Below are 24,289 nucleotides of genomic sequence, written 5' to 3' on the forward strand. Positions count from 1 at the left end.
ACATTTCTAGTCCTCATTGAAAGCAAAAATGTTGCACAAAGCGACAAAATCACAGCAAATCAGAGATTATTTTATACTTAATACTGCATTCCATCTAAAGTTAGTCCATCTAATGTTCCAAAGAAGGAATGTTTAAAGAAACAAAATGTCAAAGCTAGCATTTATGGTCCCACTCTATATTAGGTCTTTAACTACTATGTACAAACATTAAAATACTCACAATACAATTTATTTATTGGGTAACTACATATTGTTCTGCAAAATTCTCACTTGCTGCTTCTGAGGTTGAAGAATACGGGTAGGTACAGCTGTGTCAGTGAGGTGTCATATCTAGAGGCTGCTATTATACTAAAGAATCAAGTAGTTCAAACTGTTGATTGTTCAAAAACGCAACTAATGTAACCGATTAAACGGTTAAACCGATATATCGACCTACCTCTTGTTAGGGTAAGGTTTAGGTTTAGGGGTGGGATTAAGGTTAACATTGTAACTGCAGATGTAATTAAATGCAGGTACTTTAAATATAAGTACAATGCATCAACACGTATTTACACAATAAGTACATTGTTTCAAATGATTAAGGACATAGTAGTTAAACAAGAACAGAATTTTTTGACCAATGAGAATTCACTATGGACAGAGCTACCCAATCAATTGATAACTAGATGTCTTGCATATTAATTGCGATCTTGACTGGTTAGGACAAATGCTTAGGTGTACATTAAATAGTTTAATGCTGCTTTGTTGCCTTGCACCTGGATAGAACAAGTTGTTGGTCGTGTTATGGCCTTTTGTAGCAAACGTTCAAGGGCACAAGGGGGTTTGAACCTGTGACCTTTAGATTTCCCGCTCAGATCTTTGACTATGCCACCATCAACCCTTTTTGTTTTAACTTGGCGTACTTACGATTTGCTTATATTGCTCTGTACTGCTCCATCAGAGATCCCGACCGTGTAAGCAGCCATTGAAAAATCTTAAAGTTTATCCAAAGTTTAAGTTCCTTACCGCCCCATTCGTCACAGCCTTTTGCCATTCATGTTTGATTTCAGGAATCCTGCTCTTTATTTGCCAAATGTTGTGGGTGGGTGGGAGGTGTGAGGAGGTTAGTTTGATTGATGCAGTGGCTGGTGTTTGACTAGAGGGTTGGGCTGCACACTGCATCTTCATAAAGAACACATACATACACAACATTAATGATTGAATGTCCTGGCACTTGCCATCCCATAATGCATTGTGCTTTTGACCTCCTCTTGTGTGTGGAAACAAACAACAGATTTGGGGTTCAGGGAAAGGTCTGCCTTAAGCCTGTTATGGATGGAGGACGTCTGCCCAACAGTTTTTGCACAGAGGAGCCGATTCTGACTAAAGGAGCCTGTCCTGACTGGAGCGATGGGGAGCGGCCCGATTTCACATTCACACACAGGAAAGACTTTTTAAGAGTAGAATAAACATTTGTTTGAACCGAGTGAGAAGAAAGGATAATGGCACACCAAATGACCTGCTCTTGGTTCATTCATTCATTCATTCATCGAACCAAATACAGTTTTGTGATCTTAACATACAGTGACACAAATCATGTAAAGCAAATATCAAGTTCATGAAATACAAGTATTTGACTTTCTTTCTTGCTTGTTTTTTCTTTTTATGTAGTTCTTTCTTGCTTTTGTTCATTCATTCTCTTTCTTCCTTTCGCTCTTGTCTCCGCTTTTTCTTTCTTTATTTTTTGTAGTTTTTTTTTCTGGCTTGCTTTCTCTTGTTTGTTCTTCATTTCTTTATTTTGTTTGTTAGTGTGTTCATTCTCTCTTTCTTGTTTGCGCTCTTGCTTTCATTCTTTCTTGCTTCCTTTCGTTCATACTTTTTCTTTCTTGCTTTCGTGTTTTATTGCTTTTATTTCTTGCTTGCTTTCTTTCGTTCTCTCTTTTTTTCATTCATTCTTTTTTCGCTCTTATCTTTGCTCTTTTGTTTGTTCTTTTTCACTCTCATTTGTTTGTTTTGTTCATTCATCCTTGCTTGTGCTCTTGCTTTCGTTCTTTCATTCCTTTTTATTTTCTTATTCCTTTTCTTTATTTATTACTTGCTTTTGTTTTTTCTTGCTTGCTTTTCCATTTGTTCTTTTTTGCTTTTGTTTGTTCATTCTTTTTCTTTCTTGCTTGTGCTCTTGCTTTCATTTTTTATCACTTTCATTCATTTTTCTTTTACTTTCACACTTGCTTTTTGCTATTGCTTAGCACTCGCTTGCTCACTTTTTCTTTCATTTATTCTCTTTTTATTTCATGCTTTTTTGTTTTTTGCTTTCTTTTCTTTTCTCGCACTCTTTTGCTCTTTCTTTCTTGCTTCTGTACAGTCTCGCTTTCATTTGTTCTCTTTCTTACTATCTTTCTCCCTTTTCTTCTGCTAACAAACCTCCCACATCCAAATTTCATTTAAAAACGAATGGTCTTTTAAACTATTGTCAGTCAGCAGTTATTTGCTGTGATATTAACCGGGCTCAGCACTCTGAGACACAGCATGAAAGCCTCCTCCAAAACTACCATAGTTTATTCCACTTATAAAGGGAGATTGCCAGAAATTACACAAAATGACTTAAGTGTAACCACGTCTCATCCCTGTTTAATGTACAAAGCTGGAGTCATGTGTGCCTGCACTCCCCCATTTCCCTCACTCTAATTTCTCATCACGTCCATGCACATGTTGTAAATTATGCCTGTAAAAGCGATCTGACGTTGTTATGATCAGTTGTCATGCTCATTCTACCGAAGCAGTGGAGGGACTCTCTCCAATCCTTGTGGTCATTACAACATGAAACACCTGCTTGCTCTGCCAGTCTTATCTTGGGTTAGATTTCAAGCACACATACATTTCCACCCTCACTCGTGCTCTGTTTCTTGAGGTCAATGCAGGACACCAGCTAACCTCTGCTGGACTCAACATTGGTCCGTCAGGGACGTTTCTCCAGAGCATACACAGCCGTCTCTGTTGTGTTTCCGACAAAAGTCTTTAAGAAAAGTTGTGGGCGGTGAAAAGAAAGCCTTAGCCTGGTGCTGACAATTCTGATGGCCGGAAAAGGAGATATTACTTAAGCAGAGTATGTCATAGGGGAACGTTTAAAGTGAACAAAAGCATTTAGCTCTTTCAGTCTTTCTCTTTGCCTCAGGCTCTCCTTTCCTTCTTCCTTCTTTCTCCTAATTAGGAGATCAAGGCTTTGCATATGGGACCGCTCTGCTCCAGGGACAATGACCCCCCACCCCCATGCCTTCCAAAAGACAGCACAAGAGCTCGGGATGTTTCACCCTATCCTCGCTTTAGGACAGAGAGATCCCAAAAAGCAGTTAAAGAGAAGAGAATGTGAGGCATGTTATAAAGCAGACGCTCACTGTTTTTACATGAGCGGGTCAGAACAAAGCAATTTTGATGTCTTTCCACCCTCTTCTTCCCTCATTTTCTTGTTTTATGAAAGTGGATTGGAAAAGAACAGACAAGAATCGGCTCTTTAAAGAAAACTTTATTGGTCAGAGCCTTGAGTCACACCACACTTTCTTCCTACCTCCTCTTGATCCAGCTCTCTAGGACATGTAAGACCCTGTTTACACTGATCTATTAAGACTGGCCAATCCTGTCACAAGTGAAATATTTTAAATACAGATTTGTGACACAGATAATGTAAAGCACATTACAACTGAACATCACTTTTGTGCTTAGATTAACACACATTTTGTGGGTACAAATATTTGAAAGGCTGGGTTGAGGAGCAATGAGTGAGTGGGACAAATTTCTAAAAAGATTATTGAAAAGCAATAATAGCTTTCTACCCTTATTCTTCTCTTTGTGAGCAGTGGTGTAATTGTGATTAAAATCTCCAAACTGTTTCCCATTTCGACTGGAAAACGCTGTTTTCATAGTCAATTATCTTGTTTTATTACTCATTTTGGCAAACATTAACTGTTTAGGTTAGGGTTAGGAGTGATAAAATGTTTTTTAAATGTCCTTAAAATAATGGCACAAAGCAAAAAATCTTAAAGGTCCTAAATGTTGGCTTTATTTTCTTTTTATGTCAAATATAATTTCATATTTGTTTGTATTGGTGTGGGGTTAAATATTACCAGGACATTTTCTTGACATGTTTTGTGAAAATCACCCAAAGGTTTTCAAGTACAGAGACAATTACGGTAAGGGAAGTTTACCATACTATTTCAGATTAAAGTTTCTCAATGTCATCATTAAATACTTTCGTTGTGGGACTTTTTTGTTATTTAAACAAGTCTTATCTAGCTCCTGGGAATCTTTATCCAAATTTCAAGTTGGGAATGTTTTAATTATATGGTCTCTTGTTTTTATTATAACACTGAGCAGTTACATTTATTTAAAAAAAAAAAAAACTACATGCATTTTTTCAATCTTAATTAGGTTTATGTTGCCTGTCGAGGAAATGTTTTTATAATGATGAAAGATACTGTTTTATGGGAGCACAATTTAATAGGCTGCTGTCAAAATAAGACACACCCACCCACCTGTGCAAACACACATGAGACTACCTGTTCATTCCCCTCAATCAGGCCTTGTTATTTATTTCCTCCCTCTTTTATACTCTCCACCTGTCTGCATTTTCTCCCCAGAGGAGGCGTCATCTACTAAGCATCAGGGACTGGAGTCTGAGCGCAAGTCTTTAACCGACTTGCAAAAAGAATGTACTGCCAAAAGGTGAGTGATTTTCAACATCCAATTGTCCATCCCTCTCTTTCCCTCACATCTGTCAGACATTACTCTGATAGGCCACAGAATGGGGCGCTCCATTGGCTTTTCCAATCCCTTTGTGAGATTATACGATCAACTCAGACAGCGCAGGGCATGTCTTATTTTTTAAGAATGTATGTGTTTTCCCACCCGCTCATATTGCATCATGTGACAATAAACAGAATATGTTGTGCTAACTTGACCCAAATGGGTTGTGCACAGTGGGTTGACATCAGAAATAATGCTTTAGTATGTCTGCCGTTGTTCCTAAGCCTCATGTCTGAAGCACAAATCTCAGGTCTTAGAAACTGCTGTCAGAAACACTGCAAGCATTGCTGAAAATGCTGCAAGCCAGACTTGAACTTGCATTTCCCACATGAGCATCATGGCTCAACATGTTGATACATGCACTAACTGCTGAGCCACTGCTATAATTTTTTAAATTTTGTGTTGACATATAGGATTCACACAGTGATGGAAAATATCTGCAAATTGTTAAAAATGTGTTTTTCAGCCCGAGAAAAGTCATGGAAATTAATACAATCTTTAAAACCATTTTATTAAAATAAAAACCATGGAAATTAATACAATCTTACATAATAATTAAAAGTCATGGAAATGAATTAAATCTTTAAAAAAATCATGCAAAAGTTATGGAAATTTATAAAATATTTAAAAATCATGGAAAAGTAATGTAAATGAATAAAATATTAAAACAACATGGAAAAATATATAAATTAATAAATAGTACTAATTTCCACAGGTAAGTTAATTTCCATAATGTAAATTAATGCACTGTTATAAAATGTAATAAAATTACCACAACTGTTATAAAAAGTTGTGGTAATTAATAATATCATCATGGAAAAGTTATGGAAGTTAATAAAATCTTTAAGAAATAATTAAAACGTTGTGTAATTAAAATCTTTAGAAATAATGGAAAAGCCATTGAAATTAATAAAAAAATAATAATGGGAAAGTAGTTTAAATTAATCAAATCATAAAATAAATGTATTTAAATTTCTACATTAAGTATACATTTTTCTTGTTAAGGTCAGGTCTAAATTCTTTCATCAGCTATAAATTGATTTTGGGGGGTGCAATTTCTATCAAATATGTTTTGAAAATTCATATCCATTATTCATAAATACCTTAAAGACATTTATCAAAAGGTGTTGAAACCCTCAACATATAATCTTCTCCACCGAACCTCATAATCCAGCACATTGTGAAAGCACATTTTCCAATATATTGTCCAAAACACTCTGCACCCCTTTGTAATGATTGGAAATTTGGACCGTTATTGGGATTTAAAGTACAGTACCTATAAGCCTTAAAACACGATCCATCTAAATGCCCAGAAACATCCCACTTCCAGTAAAGACAGATCAAGTTATGTTCACAGTTGAACAGTGGTTGAATAGAAGCTTTTTGTCCAGATTTTGTAATTGAAAAGCAGACTTGGTGGACCCATATGCAAGCTATAGTCCAATAAAGAAGGTATATCCTTCATACCTAATCATTATTTCCTTCCTGGCTCCTTTTCATGATTGTAAATTGATACCACATTATCCTATATCATTACTCTTCCTCTCCTGTTCCCTCCCTCTCTCTCTCTCTCTCTCTCTCTCTCTCTCTCTCTTCAAATACTCACTTCTGAAGTCTCAGACCCAGTAGCTGAAAGCTGAACATGAAAATTATTTTTTTTAACTTCTTGCACTTCACCTATACAGTTCAAGGTTTAGGTGTGCCTGTACCTCAGCCACCCCTGTTCTGAGGCAATGGTATGTCCCTTATTTGACAGATGTGTTCTAATTAGGATCGGTCTTACCACTGCAGGGTGGGGTCAGAGGTGAGGAAGTATATCGTAATTTGGCAGTTATGATAATTGAGTAGCTCTTACAATTACTAGAGAGATGATTAAGAGCCATCATTAGTGATGTGGACTTCCTGGATCCAATATAAATATTTATATAATAGAATTAATTTTTCTCTTTCCTTTTTTCATTCTTTTGCTCTTTCGTCTCCCTTGCTTTTATTCAGGCCCAGATTCCTTGTCTTGAAACTTTCACTACATTTTATGTAGTTTAGGCATTGGAAGTTAAATATGTGACAAATGTTGTGGAGTCTTTTAATGTATTAGAATTATTTGATTCAGTTTAACCTCTGATAACTGGCTCATGATCCACTATTTAAACTTATTGCATATGCATATTAATATAGTGAAACATCTCAAAATTCCTCTCTGTGTGTGTTTTTGTTTTCATCAACAGAGAGTTGTGTCTGAAGTCCAATGCCCAGCTCACCTTCCGCTGTCGTCAGCTTATATCAGAACTGTCCTACATTTATCCCATTGATGTGGTGAGTTTGTAACACCATGTACTCAAACAAAAGTACTTAAACTAACTCACTCAACAAAAACACTTGGATATAACACAACAAAGTCTTGCTCCTTGTGGACTCTCGGGCTGAAGGCTTTACTTTACCAGTTGTTTTTTTCCCACCATTTAATGATGACCTAGACCTTCTTTTCTCTGCACACACTGCCTGCTACCCTGAGCACACTGTTGCCAGTCAAATCAGTTTACAAAATAAAGCCACTGAAAATTAGCAGAAAACCACATTCAGAACAAACTATACTCTGCCAAGCTGTTTTAGTCAATTTAAAAAAGATGTGATTAATCGTCGTCTTATGCTTTTTCCAGAGTGCTGTGCTCACAATTGCTCTTCTGTTTTCTGTTTTTCTCATTTACAGAACAATCAAAATGATTATGTGATTTGCGGTGTGAAACTGCCCAATTCTGAAGACTTTCAAGGTAAGTTTTGATTTGAATTGAGCATCCTGAGTAGTGACAGACTTATTAATAGGCTGAACCAGTAATCTGTAGATATTTTGCCATCTTGAATTTTTCACCATGACAATGGATATTGCATATTTTTAGAGGGGCTTGCTAAACTTTGGCACATAAAGGTTGGGGTATCCTTAGCTATTCCGCGTGCTGTTACGTCTTGCAAATGGTCGAGTGCTCTGGCCTTTTAAAGTATACTCTTTTTGAAAGTGAGCCAGTCCAGAACGCACTCGATGTACACACACCACTATCACATGCATTTTCATGTGTAGAAATGAATGATTAACTCATCAAAATAAGAAACGTCCCTTTTTCAGGACACTGTATTTTAAAGATAATTTTGTAAAAATCTAAATAAATTTACAGATCTTTATTGTAAAGGATTTAAACAATGCTTTCAATGCTTGTTCAATGAACCATAAACAATTATTGAACATGAACCTCTGGAATGGTTGTTAAGACACTAACAGCTTACAGACATTAGGCAATTAAGGTCACAGTTATAAAAACTTATGACACTAAAGATAACTTTTTACTGACTCAAAAAACCAAAAGAAAGATGCCCAGGGTCCCTGCTCCTCTGCATGAATGTGTCTTAGGCATGCTGCATGGAGGCATGAGGACTGCAGATGCGGCCAGGGCAATAAATTGCAACGTCTGTACTGTGAGACGCCTAAGACGGCACTACAGGGAGACAGGAAGGACAGCTGATCGTCCTCGCAATGGCAGACCACGCGTAACAACACCTGCACAGGATAGTTACATCCGAATATCACACCTGTAGGACAGGTACAGGATGGCAACAACAACTGCCTGAGTTACACCAGGAATGCAAAATCCCTCCATCAGTGCTCAGACTGTCTGCAATAGGCTGAGAGAAGCTGGACTGAGGGCTTGTAGGCCTGTTGTAAGGCATGTACTTACCAGACATCACCGGCAACAACGTCACCTATGGGCACAAACCCACCTTCGACAGGACTGGCAAAAAGTGTTCTTCACTGACGAGTCATGGTTTTGTCTCACCAGGGGTGATGTTCGGACGCGCGTTTATCGTCGAAGTAATGAGGATTACACCTGTACTCTGGAGCGGTATCAATTTGGATGTGGCACCTGTGGAGGTTTTTGATGATAACTGATAGTTCTAGAAATCTGTTATTGGTGCTGATTAATCCTCAAAACCGGTATTTCGTCGACCTCTACTTTCTGCTTCAATGGCTATATTTCCCTTGATTTCTGGGTCTCTTCAGTCTAGCTGTGGATCACAGGTTGCATCAATCAATATTATGCTGCTCTGAGTCTGATCAATGGAGCCCTATGTCCATTGAACCCTTCAGCTTGTGGTTAAGAGTGAGATCATTCTAGTCCGTTATTTACTGCGAGAACTGGTTGGACCTCCTGACTTCTTGCATTATATAAGAGAAAAGGATGTGATTAGTGCTTTCATTTTGCAAAGTTCCCTGCAGTTAGGCTTTTGTTGTTTTTAATAAGGAAAATAAACTGTGCGTGAAGGGGACATGTGATGTCTTTTGTTGTGTTGGATGTGGTGAGAGTTACTCATGTAATTTCCCGTGTGTCCTTTGTGCAGCACCGTATGTGTCGCCGAGAATCTGTTTTAGCTTTTTTTCAAGCAGAAAGACATGTGTTCAAAAGAATAGAGAGGTCAATAGAAGCCAGGTTGACCTGCACATGCAACAACATGCATGCACAGATGATCACATACATGCACATGCAGTCCTCAACATATGTGGTTATTACTTTGAGTTTGCACAGTTTTCAGAATGAAACCTCATATGGATAGTCACACACACAATGTACACTCAAAAAACTGTTCTATTCAGACAGTGCTGATTTCCTATGCTTAAAGAAATAGTTCACTCAAAAATGAAAATTCTGTCATCACTTGCTTACCGTTACACCTTGTCTACACTGGGCGTGAGCAGCATGTCACGTTGCATTGTGTCATGTCAAAAGCAATAGAACCCATTATAATCAATGATGTAATCTACACTGGAAGTAACAGAATTAAATGGTTTAGTACTTTGTGTCAACACGTCCAATGTAGACAGCCTCAAGCCATTGTGTTGCACCATATCTGGCTAACGGATGCGCCTGGTGTAGACTAGGGCTGCAACTAATGATTATTTTTATTATCGACTAATCTAATGATTATTAGAAGGATTATTCAACTATTCGGGCAATTATTGCAAAGGTTAAACATTCGCTCTTTACAGACTGTTCAGTTCGTGCCCCAACTTAAAAGGTTGTATTAAACGTGCTTACTAACAATAAAGAGGAAAATCATATTTTAAAAATACTTCTAAATGACATTCATTGAATTAAAGGAGAAAAACTACTTGGATTTTTATTGTTTAATTCATTAAAAATGTCACTACAAAAAATCCTGTTGTATTCAAGCATTTTTGTCTTGTTTTCCATTTAATATTGTCAAAAAATCCTTTAAACAAGATACATTTACACGAGAAGCAACATATAAGATATTTAAAGCATCTTGAATATAAATGTGGTTTGATGTGTATTTTTTCACTTGTTCATACTTCTGCCAATGCAGTAAAGAAAACATATACACATGTTCAAGATATTTGCTCTAAAATCAAGTCTAAATGTAAATGTATCTTGTTTTAAGGATTTTTTGATATATTAAAATGTATTAAATATTATTTTCAAAATTCTCAGATAACAGTTTTTTCTTCTGCAGTATAGCTGCTTAAGTAAATTTACTTAAGGAGTTTTAGATATTTTATTGGAAAACAAATCAAAAAAGACTATGTATAATGGGCTACTACTACACCCTCTCACCTTTTTGTTCATTTGATTTCGATCCATCTTTAGCTCAGAAAAAAAAATATAAGATACACACCGTGGCACTCATATTATAATTAATTATGTCGCGAGCAATCACTATAAACAAAATCTAGCAGCAGCAAGCGTGCTCCACTGCTCAGTTTCTCCACGCGAGACAGTGTATCAACCGGGAGAAGTTTGAAACTCTCTCACGCTGTTTTTCACACGACTGATTTACTGTGACTCTGACCACACAGACCAATGCCAGTTTCGGAGTTTGTGCTTACTTATACAGCCCGCTTTCTTATTATATGAACTTTAATAAAAGATGCATTAAATACAGTATATAACAGCGCAGTGTTTCCTTTTTAGATGCTCTGACAGGCAAGTTTTGCTGAAGTGCTTTATTTCATGATGACACTGCTTCTTTATTTACTTATTTTGCATTTTTGTATTATAATACTCTGTGATCTACATCACCTTTATCTGTTTGGAAAGTTTGGAGTGCATCTGGACTGCGAGCTGTTCCTCTCCTCAATCAAGTGCGAGCTGAAGTGCTGCCCTCCCTCGTCATCATTAGCGTTTCAAAAGAACTCATGTTGTGGTAAATGAAATCAGACGACTATTCGACAATGAACATTTTTGTTGACAATTTTTGTTGTCGATAATGTCTTCTAATCAGCCTTTCGAAAACCCATAAAAAGTGTTTTCTTCTGTGGACACAAAGGGAGTTAGTTATAGCAGAATGCCCAAGCTGCTCTTTTCCATACAACAAAAGTTAAGGGTAACATTCTGCCAAACTATGGAAAAAGAAGGTAAAATGGGTTTGGAACAACATATGAGTAACTAAATTATGACATAATTTACTATATTTGGGTGAACTATCGCATTAATATATTATCATTGCCATAGTTATGAATTTGGTTTTGTCATCATGTTACACAACTGAAGAACAAACTGTGTCCAGTTTTGTTTTCATCTGGAAATATGTGGCTGTTCTAACTTGGAAACTCAATAAGTTTAAACGTAGTGAGTAAAACTGAGCATGTGCAGATACAGGGGTGTCTGGGATGTTTAGTTTGTATGCATGTTTCTGATAAAGCAGAAGTGTGTTTTATTAATTCTTTTTTGGGGGAAAAAGCTTTCCAGATCCTTTTCATAAAACCCCAAATTTGACTGATTGACGTCTCATCTTTGCAGTTGCTAAACAACCAAATATTATTTGGTTGGCATTTGCACATTTATTCGAATTTGCCAGAAATACTCTGAAAGGTTACTATTCAGACATTAATGGGGCAATCAGTGTGATTTAGATTGTATATAATTATTTAGGAAATGTACACATTGGTTGTGATTATACACGTTTAAAGACAGAACACTAACATTAGCTGGTCTTCATTTTCTGAGTTGCTTTCAGCCTCTGGTGATGCCTTTGACCCTGTCAAGAAAAGCACATTGCATAAGTGAAATGAAGGGTTATTGTACCGCTCTCGTACTATAACCTAAGGGCCCTAAGAAGACAAAAAACAAAACAAAATGAATGACCTTCATCAACCTCCATCAACTTAACAAACAATGGAATTGTTAAATTTATGATTTCTTTTCAAAAACTTGAATTGTTGTTACTCATCCTTTATGCAAGAATGTGCAGATCTACACCCTTACTGAAATTGAGTTTTCTTGTATATAGAGCTCTGTCTAAATATGCTTATCTCACAGTATGTGAATCCAACAAACCTGTCAAGAGTATGTCCAGGTTGTATTTAAAAATAACAACAAGAAATTATATTTTATAAAAGGAACAATGAAACTTCTTTTTGGGACATATTTTATGCATTGTGACAATTCTTTTTTTTGTCATGAAAAGATATTCCATTAGATTGAATTATATTAATATTTGTTCTTAATGCAAAATACATTTTGTATATATTTTTTATCTCTCTATATATCTCTATATTTATTTTATATATACTGTATATACTTAACAAACCTTGATGGAACTTGTGACAGAAATCAAGTATTTTTCACCCTAAGTAAGGCCCATTATAAATACCACAGAAGCACAGCAAGTCTTAACTATCACCAAAATGCAGAATGAGACGTTTTTTTCTGCAAGCGCTTTTCAAAGCGTTTTCAAAGAGTTCAAAGCAAATGATGCAAATCATGAACACAACTTTATGATTGGTGTAACAAAGCGGATAGCCTCAGTGTGCCAGCTGATTAATATTGTGGAGGATGAGAGTGTAACCTTTAAAAAATGGGCAAGGAGGAGGCAGGAACCGGCCGAACAGTAAACATAAAGATTAATGGTAAAACTCAACTTAAAACAACATAAAACAAACATGACCACAGACACGCACATCTCTCGCTCTCTCGAACTGGCACCTCCAGCTTGTCTTTATCCCCCTCCCAGCTGGCAAATGGAACTGTTCATCCCCGTCATCGGCAGACGGCTCCCCTGGTGGATGGACAGAGTTTAAGAGATTTAATGCCCATTGCAATAATATGCAACCTATGTGGGGAGACTAGTTCTTTCAAATAGTATACCTCCCAGTTAGACTTTGGGAAGTGTTTTATGCTACTTGAAATGGTGTTATTTTAGTGGATTTCTATCTTTATACTGTGGAAGGTTTTGTTTGGAAAATGTTAATAAAGCATTATATTGTTGTTAAATACATTTTGACAGGAAAATAAGTATATTTAGAGTCAAATTTCAGCACTTTCAAATCTGCGATTAATTGCAATTTAACTATGACAAATTATGCGATTAATCGCAATAAAAATGTTATCGACTGACAGCACTAATGGTATTATATTGCATTGCATTATATTTTTTATTTCATCTTTATTCATAATTTGTTCTAACATGATTTCAAATATGTATTTTTGTTTTCCTTTCTTTGCTGCAGCAAAGGATGATGGGAGTGTGGCGGTGGCTCTGGGTTACACTGCACACTTGGTGCTGATGATATCGTGCTTCCTGCAGATTCCGCTCAGGTATCCGGTCATCCACAAGGGTTCCCGCTCCTCCATCAAAGACACCATCACCGACAAACTCAATGAAAAGGAGAGAGAGTAAGAACATTTATTTTTTGCGATTGATTGTGTTTTGTAGCTCAATGTTTAGTTGGACTAAATGTTATTATATCTCTAAATCACAGAATATTTTTTTATTTCTGCTTGGCAAAAGTAAGAAATATCTACGAGGGCACTATAATAATAATAAACATTGATTTATCTTATTCCTTACTCTCTAAAGAAGTTCTTCCCACAACACAGAGAAATATGTATCTGTCTGTTTGCACTTGTGATATATACGTGTGTAATTTGTACACCTGTCTGGTTCAATGTGTGTTTAGAGTGGTTTAAGGCCCTTCTTGAATTAAACGCTACTTAAATGCCACGGGGTTCCAACTTTCATGTGTCCCCTTGAGCCCCTTGCCTCTCTTTCATCTGTCCCTCTCTAACTCTATCATCTTTTCATCTGATCCTCCCTCTCTGTATATTAAACGTGTCTGCTACAGCATAGTAGATAAAAAATGGCTTCAAAAGAGGGTCTCGTAACTCTGCGTTTTGTTTAAGTTGCTTAGGAGTGTATATATGTATCTTACTTATTGATGTCTTCTATCAAAGTGTCAACAATGCTTTTTAATTACTTTTTTGTGAAACAAATGGCAGAGTGTTGCAATGACAACTTTAATCACCATTGTATGGAAAAAAAGATGCAATAAAAGTGAATGGTGACTAAAATTCTGCCTAGCATAAACCATCCCTTTAAATATTGTCCTTGGGCTTTTTTAACTTTTATTGCTGGTGATAATAAAGAGAAAATTTTTTATGATGGGTAGAAGAGGCAGGAAAGAGATTGGGTAAAATCGCAACTGAACTCAAACTTACATTGCCCGCTTAAGCACTACAGCTCAACATATCAGAGTTTGCACACTAACCACTTGGCCACAGCTCTGATTCTTTTTGCTTTGGAATTTTTTAAACTTTGATTAAATGAAAATATTTTAGTAAAGGCCTTTTGAGTTGCAGGTGCATTGATGTTATTTGGAAAGTGTTATGAGTGTATTGATGCTTGTATTAAGATTTTCATTCTTTGATCCTGATCCTCAAAGCCTGTTTATAAATAGTTTTCCCTTTAATCTCTATCCTGTGTCCACCTTTATAAATTTTGCGGTTGCAAATAGGCCTCTTCCTTTTACAATGCTGTCAGAGTAGCATTGCATCATCTCGTTAGAGTCTTACACAACTCAAAACTAAGTTTGCTTGTTCTAACATTACTGCAATCTTTCCTCCCTAATCTTCATAGTTTCAGGTTAAATTGCATCCTCAGGATGTGATCTTCCCCGGCACGTGAGATGCTTGTAATTTGTTAACATTTTGTGTGCATATGATGCTGTGGTTGCCATGAAGATGGATGCATACTCTCCAGGCTTGGCCTGTAGGGTCCGCAGTTCCTGGCATTTTAATGCCAGAATATGTGGACACTGCAATTACAATGGCGGCTACCAAGTTTAAATGATTGTTTTTCTGTGTTTTGGTGCCGTAACTAAGCAGTAGCCGTCCAAAAAAAGAGGTTGCTGGTGTGCTGATTACATGTCTGCAATGCACATGCCCAGAGAGGTATCACATTCCTGCATTCCACAAATGGTGAAAAGCCCCTTAATGAAACTTGCAATAAAATTTGATTGTTATAATCAGGCCCCATTTTGAATGACAGGGGTCGAAATAACTTTCTCTGCTTTTGATGTAGGATTAATGGCTGATTAAGAAAGAAGATGGAGAGGTAAGAGAGAGGGGGTAGAAAGGAAAGGGGGAAAATAATTGTGCCAGCATATGGTATAGACGTCCCTTGGGGTGTATGTTTGCATAGACAGGCTCAGAGGTTGTGATAACCAAAAATGTTCTGTCAATTAACAAATTTGAAAAAAAAGTTGTCAGATAATTCAAAATGCTTTCTGTCATTTTAATAGATAGAAATAACAAGGTCTGGTTTATTGTGTTTCCTATGTTTGAAACATTCCCACTGTAAAGGATGCTAATTAGGAACTAGGGGAGAAAGTGCAAATTTAGGCTCCCCTGTGAAAATAGACTCCGTGTGTGAGGATTTGGGGTGTGAAATGAGAGATCCAAGTGTAGTCTAGTGGAATAATTCACGGGATATTGTTCATAAAATTGGGTGACCAGATTGCAAAGCAAGTGTCTGTTGTCTTTGTCACATAGAGAATAGACAAGCCTAGAAAAGGGGTTTCCACAGTCATAGAAAACCTGGAAATATCAGGGAATTTTTAAATATTGTTTTTCCAGGCCTGGAAGTCAATTTGATGGAAATCAATCAAATCTTTAACGTCATGGAAATGTCTGTGGTGAATATGCAATTTCTAGTTACGCTTTGCTCTAAAGTTTTAGGTATTTCTCTTGTGCAGTCAAATTTGTTCACATGCAAAGGTGATATCAGATTTGTGAGCAGAGGGTTCTTTTGAATTTAATCATTTCATTGAATCGCTTGAAAAAATTAATAAATAAATAAACACACACACACACACACACACACACACACACACATATATATATATATATATATATATATATATATATATATATATATATATATATATATATAAACCAAGTCACAGATGGTACAAGACAATGCAGTACCCAAAGAATCTGACCCAAGTGTTTATCTGACACATTTCTAAACAGATCAACAATGGAAAAAGTAGTGCATATGGAACTTATTTATCCGTCAAGATATCTTGGGTACTTGTGCTGTCAAAATGACCACAATGCACATCCCTAGCTGCGGCTGGCTCAGATTAGGCCTTGCCCACACACATACACATTTCACACACCAAATCCCTTTTTCAGTTATGTCTACAGTGCACATCCCCTGCAATACTGTTGTGTTTAACAATGCTGTCAACTCTGCAAACATTTTAGAACTCCCAACCTACTGAGAACGTCAATCATGCTGTTGAACTTACAACCACATTGATGTTCTGTAACACAATAGACCGTAATTCCACTGTCTATCTGTGATGCACAAGCCTTAACATGGTTCACAGACAGTACATTTGGCCACCCACATCCCACTCTGCCAGTCACACAGGCTCCTGGGAGACAATGCTGTTATGAAAGTCAAACAACAATCAGGACGCACTTTTCCTGACCCTCAGCCATTTTTGCATTTGTGTGTTAGTGAATGTCTGCTTGTTTGTATGAGGGACGGCCAGCAAACAGCTATTAGCAGCAGCTGTACAGGGAGTGAGACCTCTCAGCTGTTTAATGGTCCTATACTTGTCTGTTTGCAGATGAATCAGGTGCCACTGAGAAGATGAAGGTCCAACCCTTCAGATGTTGGTCTCCAAAGCTCATTTAAGTATGAGTTAAAAGGCAAAGGAGAACAGAGGGACCTATGTGGCCCTCGTTATTAACTTTGCACGAGCCAGACCTGCACCATATCCTATTTTCCCCTCTCCCACGTGACCCCGTGACCTCCACACACCATAACTTACAGCAATATAAGCTGTAATCAGCCTCGAAGTGTCATTGTTTAACATTGTGTCAGCTTTGCGCTTGACAAATATGGTTTAAATCATCTTCTTTATCTCTCTTTTGGCCTCGTTGGGTCTCGCATTCATTTGTCAGTTCTACTCTGGGTGTCTAACCCTCTCTCTATCTCTGTCATAACGAGGTCTCGGATTTGTATAGTGGGTGTTCTCTGAGTTAAAGTCAGCAATCTGTAAATCTGCCTGGCCCATTAATCTCTTCAAGTTTGGGAAGACACATCTGTATCTTAGTGTGACTGAACTCTCAGTACAGCTTTTCTATTTTGCTTGTAGTCTGCAGCCAGACCAGGCGATTCAATTTGTCATTATGGAGCTCTAGTAAGTGTAGTATACAAGTAGTTATTTGCCAGATGCTTTTATCCAAAGTGTCTTAGGGGTTGTTTTTTTTTTTTTTTTCTTTTGCATTAGTCTTTGTTTTTCTATTGTAGAAATAGAACATGTCAAAATATATTTTTTTCTATGTAAACATGCTATATGGGCGTCTTTGTGCGTCTCGAGATGCCTTTGTTGGATTCTATGGACTGGACCTCAACACCATAATGGAGGTATTGGCGGCTGTAGAAAAAGATAAGACCCAGTTGCCTTCTTGGCAAATACATCGCCTAGCCCTTTTCTCTAAAATGAGCATGTACAATAGCTGAACAACATAAATGCTGTTTTTGTACTGCTTCATTAAAACCTGATTTGAGATAAAGAAGTACAATTTGTTTTCTTGACTGCTGCACTTTTTCTTTAGTATTGAAGCCCAAATATCATAAATTGCTTTGTCTTTTCTTAAAAATTGCAATGCCATTTGTGGTGATTTTTTTGGGTTTGTTTTTCAGTGAAAACTCCCAAATAATCATTGAGTACTTTTGCAATTTGTGTCAATGATGTGCAATTACCTGTAAATAGTTTAGTGCATAATATCTGTATGCCGTTAGCAAGCAAAAGCAACAAATACACATGAAAATACCCTACATATAAGAGGTGAAACCTGTGATATTGATAACATGAGATAATAAAATGTAAGCTTTGAAAACAGATTTGGAGATTTCATCCTTCCCCTTGGCCAACACCGAAGCTATAGCCTGAAGATAGATTGAACAATTTCCACAATCTGCTCAGCATCTTACAACATCTGAGCTTCTTCCTGCTTCCAACTTTTTTAAGGTGTCATTGAGGTGGCCCATAAACTGGACCAACCTCTGACCTCACCTCCCTCACTGTGTTAGGGTTTCATCCATTCACCCAGAGTGTGTCTTCACCACCCAAAATGATGTGACTGTGGACATGATTCATCCCGTGGCAAGCTTTACCCAGCCCATGATAAAACTGTCAGGATGGTGTTTATGAATAAAGATAAGTGAGGTGTAGGCAGAACTTCTTTTTTTATAGATATGATAATAATACTAGTCATTTCTCAAAGTGTAATGATAATGCTGCACATTTCATAGACAAAAATCTATTCTAAAGGCCATAGAAAGTCAAAACACTGCTGGCATTGCTCTGTTGGACTAGACTTAACTGGCCCATAATAAATTAGATGTTGGAGAGATGTTATTAAAAACATGACTTTTTTTCTCAACTGTCTCTTACTGAAATTATAATGTTATCTTCAGGGCTTTAGAGCACAGCAGTGATATCATTTTGCAAACATTCTAGAAATCACAGCCCACTGTGACTCAGCCACACTAATACATTTTCGGATGAAAACGAATTGATATTGCTAGGTTAACAGCAGCGTTTTCCTCTATTCCAAAAGAGGGAATTGTAGTATTGCATACTTTGGAAAACAGTGACATTAGCATACTGTGATTGGTTCTTGCTGATACCATGCCAGTTCCTAATTATCACCATGAAAACAACATTAACATAACACACTAACACAACATAAACATCCAAAATGGTAGACATGCGTTGGATGTTGCCTCTGCTGTCTACTAGCTCTGCTTGCTTGTCTACTAGCTCTGCTAGGTTGTTTGCAGGCTTTATTTATTTAATTTCGCTGCATCATATAAATATAATAAACATATTTGTGTGGTGTATGTGAGTCAACGGAGATAGAACATGTCTATATAGAATATTTCAAACCAGTCCCCAAAGATGATGCTGCTTTAGAAGGTAGCCTTTTATGAAGACAGTAGACAGCAAAGCAGTTCACTAAGTTTTTGAACAAAGTCCATGTTATATTGTCATTTTGTCTCTTTAACAGTAAATAACAGTATTACTTGTAGTGTTAGGCCACTTTACAAAGTCAAATTTTAAGGCATTTCTGCATTTGCTTGCTTTTACAACTTATTGCATTTTTCTGGGCTTCTCTATTAAACCTGAAAATTCACTGTAATATTGACCCACCAGTCTCGTAAATGAAATCTGATGAATGCAAATTTGGAAGTAAAACCATAATTTTCGATATGCAAACTTCTTTGCTTTTCATTAAAACTTTTCTGTCCTCTATTTTAACCAGTTCCAACATTATTTATAATGCACTAATTGGAGGGACAGAAACTCAGTAACTCAGATCTCAGTAACTCTAAATCCAGGGTCACCCCTACCTGGGATTGCAATCTGCAAACCATTGCTCTCTTTTCCTGCCCTTTTTACTTACTTTTCCTCCATGTTTCTGTGATTGTGCCCCAGTGAGAGAGTCCACACCTGAGATGCCTAATCTATGACCAAATTATGTGGTTTGAGCACTTTGTTTTTTTTGCCCCAGAAAGTCTTGGGCCGGATTAATCTACTATCCATTAGTCCCTCATCTTTCCTTAAAACAACATTAATAATACACACATACATGACCACAATTGTTTTTCCGTAACATACTGTTCTTTGGAATTTTGGAAACTTCTTTGGCCCCCCCAGAAGCATTCTTGACATGCAATGGGCTCTAACGACACATTGCACCCACATTTCTACACTTGTAGCCCATTGCTGCACGCCTGATTGCCTCAGAGCTTAGAGAGTCTGGGAGATGTGATCCAGATGTACTCTTGGTGATGGAGTCCAGAGATCGGCCTGTTAAACCCAAGCCTCCCTCTCAGATTGGGTTTTATTGGGAACAATTTGATTCCGCTGTCTATTTTTTCAGAAGGACGTTATGACAAGCGTAAAAATGGAAGTAGGGATTGACATACTATAGCTCCATGAGTTCAAGACACCAAAACTGGATTCCCAGACCAGAGAGAGCTGCCATGCTTGAAAGAGGAAAATCAAAGGAACATTGAGCTCAAAGGAGAGCAGAATTATTAAAGAGCTTTGAAGCTGTTTTTCAGCCTTGACTTTGATTTGGTCTCCCAGCCTGGCTAAGCTGGTCTTCAGCTTGTGTAGCTGGTCTCCCAACCTGGCCCTCTCCCAAAGGCCCCAAACCCCGTTAAAAACGGCAAAAAGACCAGCCTGACCGGCTGGGAGACCAGATAAAACCAACAAGCCAGCTCAGGCTGATTTAAGATGTTTATATTTCAGCTGGGATGCATGTTAAGATTGATAGTGCTGATTTGAGAAGGGCGCACACATCATGCACCTCTTTTATTTAGTTTATTTTCTGTGTATAAATGGTTCATAACCTAAATCCTCTCCATCCTATACATTTCTTCAGTAATTCTATATTCAGGCACATACAAAAATTAGGCACAAACTGCCCCACAATCAAAACATAACTTTTGCGACTCAACATTCTGATTCTTAACATGACATTTTCAAGAGCTGATATCATCTTCAGACAGTGGAAAGACTCGTCAGTCTTTTATTTGGGCCTCAGTGACAAATTCTAGGTCTGCCAAAGTCAGTTTGACGGGTCTGAAAGCTGATAAAACCGCTCATCACAAAGACAGAAGACTGGAGCCAGGCTGTACCCGGCAGCTGAATACCTCATTCCTCTGGCTTTCCTCTCCTCTTTTCCATCCCTCTATCTTAGCACTGGGCTTCTCAGGATATGATCCTGAACTCAGTCCTCTATACGTTCTTGTGTTGGCGTAGATAATACTGTGTTTCCATGATTTTTCAGTCAGCTCTTGTTAATGTCTTTAGGTCCAAATTCCCTCTATCTTTGAGCATATGTTGAGTAGCCACATTAAAAATTATATACGTTGAGTTGATGTACTATACCGGATTGTGATGGTTGGAAAGGCTTACAGTATTTGAAATATATTATTTTGATTGGTCTGTTTATTTTTTTTGGAAATTCCACTGCAGACACATTTTCAAATGTTCTTATTTGCTGAATAGATGTCCTTGGGTGTTTTTTTTTTTTTTTTCTTTTTTCTTCAGCTCTTTTTATGACTTCAGTTACATTTTGCAGAGAATTTCAGAGCTTAAGCTGGAAATTTCCAGGAAGAGGTGTACGATCTTCATAACGAAGTTTCATTCTTTGCGCTCACATTTTGTTTGGTCAGATTATTTTCAAAAAATGAATTGTAATTGTTGAGAAGATTTCTTGGGACATTTCACAAAGAATTGAATATCTTAAGCTGGAAATTTATGAAGTTTTAGTGTGTATTCAGATTTTGATTGGTTTGTTTATTTTCTGAATATTTAGCTTATTTGTTGAAAATATTTTCTTGTGTTATTCAAGGTTCTCTAGAGATTCAGGTACATTTGGCAGAGATTTTTATAACTTTAGTCATACTACAGTTGAGTAGAGGTGTTCAATCCTCATTGCAAAGTTTTGCTCTTTGTATTCGTATATCGGCATGACCTGGCTTCGAGTTGAGAAATTACTGCAGCAGTCTGCTGTTCGGTGGGTGGTCAGAGTGGATCGTGCATAGGTCCAGGAACTGTTGAAAATCTTCCCAACTACTCTGAATGACCTGTGCTAATGTATACTCTCTGCAAGCCGCACAGCACATGTGCAATGCCTGGCTGTTTACAGATTATAATTGATACTCCAAACGTACATAACCATGTCATACTAACATGGTTCTTCATCTTTCCTTTTCGTGCTTGTTCATACTTTCACTATGAATTTGTCTCTTGCACGATCAGACTATATTTATGTATTAACACGCTTGTCCTTTTTTTGCTATCATTCTATCTTTCTGTCTCACTTCCTTTTATGTTTTGTCATGCAGTATACCTTATACACAGCATTACACATAAACACCTTTGGGTTTGCTTTCCTTCTCATATTGTTCTTTCATTCTCCACTTGCACACAGAGCAATAGAGAACATTCCTCATAACTACAGTTTTTTTTAATGCACAGTTTCAATGCTGGGAGTCGTAAATCAACCAGCTGCTTTTAAACAAACACCTGCTGCCAACCTGTCAGTTAATGGCAGCACTTGCTGTTTAAATCAGCCATAGCTGTAACTCCCAATATCAGAGAAACTATTACATTCAGCATCTGCCACACAATGCTATTTTAATGGGCCAGGCTCCACTGATAGCCCTTGCTGTAACTGTTTTGCCATTTTTGGGTGCTCTTTTAAAGTGTGTGTGTGTGTGTGTGTGTGTGTAAATGGGATGTGTGTGTGTGTGTGTGTAAATGGGATGTGTGTGTGTGTAAATGGGATGTGTGGGTCACTTGCACTGTCTTCATTTTTCCCCCGAATGTTTAATTAAGACCAGAAATGGGCCCAGAGAACAGGAAGGGAATGCTTTTATCTGTACGCTATAGTTATTTAATATGTTGTGCATCTGAACTTTCTCACAGATGCCATTAAGAAGACCTTTTTAGTAGACAGTACAAGTGAATTTTTCAAACAACATTTTACATAAAGGAGCTTGTAGTATACATACTATTTAAGATTAAGACAAGAAACATTAGTAGTACATGTCCACAGGTAATGTGATCAACTACTCCTGTGGTTAATCTGTTAGGACACCTGTGTGAACTATTCTCTTCTCGAGACTTGATGATATTGCTGCCAGTCTTTCTAAGTAACATGCTGAAAGAGGGAGAGAAGACTGAAACAGTCAGAAAGTCTGTTTTACTGTCATGCTCAATTATCTACACCCTTTTTTATTGTGTAACATTCAAGATCAAGCATTAGAAAGACATATGTCCCAAGTGGAAAAATGCTTGTAGTGTGTACTTGTGGTTGTTTTGCCCCATCACAAATGTTTACTAATAAAAAACTAGAGTGTGCTAGCTGAACATCGGCAGTTCAGATCTGATTGGCTGACTTTACATAACTTCCAGGGGTCAGGATTAATGTGCAAAAGTCATGTTTACATGGTACATGTTTGATTCAATGAGCATGATGAGGCATGTGGTATCAAATCTTCAAAACATATTTTTAGTCGTTTTTATAAGGCACTATTTCTAGTACCAGCAAGTGTTTGAAAAAACGTAATAACTCTGATGATGAATTTCGATTGACAGCTGATGCTCGCTTATATTGTAAACATTAATGATATTTCTCTCTGAACAAATGTGAATAAATAAATGCAAACAAATAAACCTCCAATGTGTGGGCATGCTTTTGAATGCTACATTTTACATATACTGTGCAAAGTCTTAGGCACATAAGATAATTTGTCTTAAGATGGTTATTTATATCTTTAATAGAATAGAAGAACAGGGAGCCCTGCAACAGATGGCATGGTCCCCACAGAGATCCCCACTAAACATCTAATCAGTCTGGGATTACATGAAGAGACAAATGCAATTGAGACGAACTGTGGTGAATTCTCCAAGAAGCTTGGTATCTAATCTGCCAACAACCAAGAAAAACTGTGTCCAGGTGTACCTAGGAGAATTGGGGCTGTTTTAAAGTTGGCTACACCAAATATTGATTAAGTTTACTGTACTTTGTATAACGTTAACTGATAAATGAAAACTATTTATGGCATTATTTTTGAAGACGTCCTCACTATGCAACATTCTCCACAAGTGCCTAAAACATTTGCATTGTACTGTAGGTTAAAACCATGTTACAGGAAAGTGTTTAACGTTCCACCATTTCACAATGTCTGTCCAACAAGTTATTGCTGTTGCGGCGTGTTTACATACAACTACCTCATAATTAAACTGCTACTCTTTGAGGCATTCAGCTCTGCCTATTGAAATTCAATGGCCTCAGTTAGCAATTTAGAGCTGGAAATCCATAATTGCAGCTGCAACAGCAGTAGTAAAAAAAGGCCATTCAAGATGATGACCAACTGTTTACTATCTTAAAGGGCTAGTAAACTAGAATTCCACAATTAGAACTCTATTTACTTGTTTTCATGTTTAGAATCTATATAAACTGAACTATAATTCTGATTCCAAAGTTTACAAAAATGTCTTCTGTATAGTTTTCACAATTATTTGAATGAGTTTTTTCCACACTGCCCTATTATTGTGGTATCATTTATTTCAGAAAAAACACCCTTAAACGGTACATACAAACTTTCCTGCTTTTCATGTTGG

At 37.1% G+C, this 24,289-nt stretch overlaps 2 protein-coding genes across 3 annotated transcripts in view; one reads left to right on the forward strand and one right to left on the reverse strand.

Annotated features, from left to right (window-relative positions):
* The window catches only part of LOC127636477 (zinc finger and BTB domain-containing protein 21-like), a 203,291-nt gene that overhangs the window by 122,168 nt on the left and 56,834 nt on the right, over positions 1-24,289 (reverse strand). The gene's annotated exons all lie outside the window — the stretch shown is intronic.
* LOC127636478 (UV radiation resistance-associated gene protein-like) overlaps positions 1-24,289 on the forward strand; it is a 137,903-nt gene that overhangs the window by 44,741 nt on the left and 68,873 nt on the right. For both annotated transcript variants that reach the window (XM_052116951.1, XM_052116952.1), the window contains 4 exons: positions 4,614-4,698; positions 7,005-7,092; positions 7,487-7,547; positions 13,292-13,457. In XM_052116951.1, coding sequence (XP_051972911.1) covers positions 4,614-4,698; positions 7,005-7,092; positions 7,487-7,547; positions 13,292-13,457 — 400 coding nt within the window. The remainder of the gene's footprint in view (positions 1-4,613; positions 4,699-7,004; positions 7,093-7,486; positions 7,548-13,291; positions 13,458-24,289) is intronic.

The sequence above is a fragment of the Xyrauchen texanus genome, chromosome 44 (assembly GCF_025860055.1).
Source record: "Xyrauchen texanus isolate HMW12.3.18 chromosome 44, RBS_HiC_50CHRs, whole genome shotgun sequence".
Classification (NCBI taxonomy): Eukaryota; Metazoa; Chordata; class Actinopteri; order Cypriniformes; family Catostomidae; genus Xyrauchen; species Xyrauchen texanus.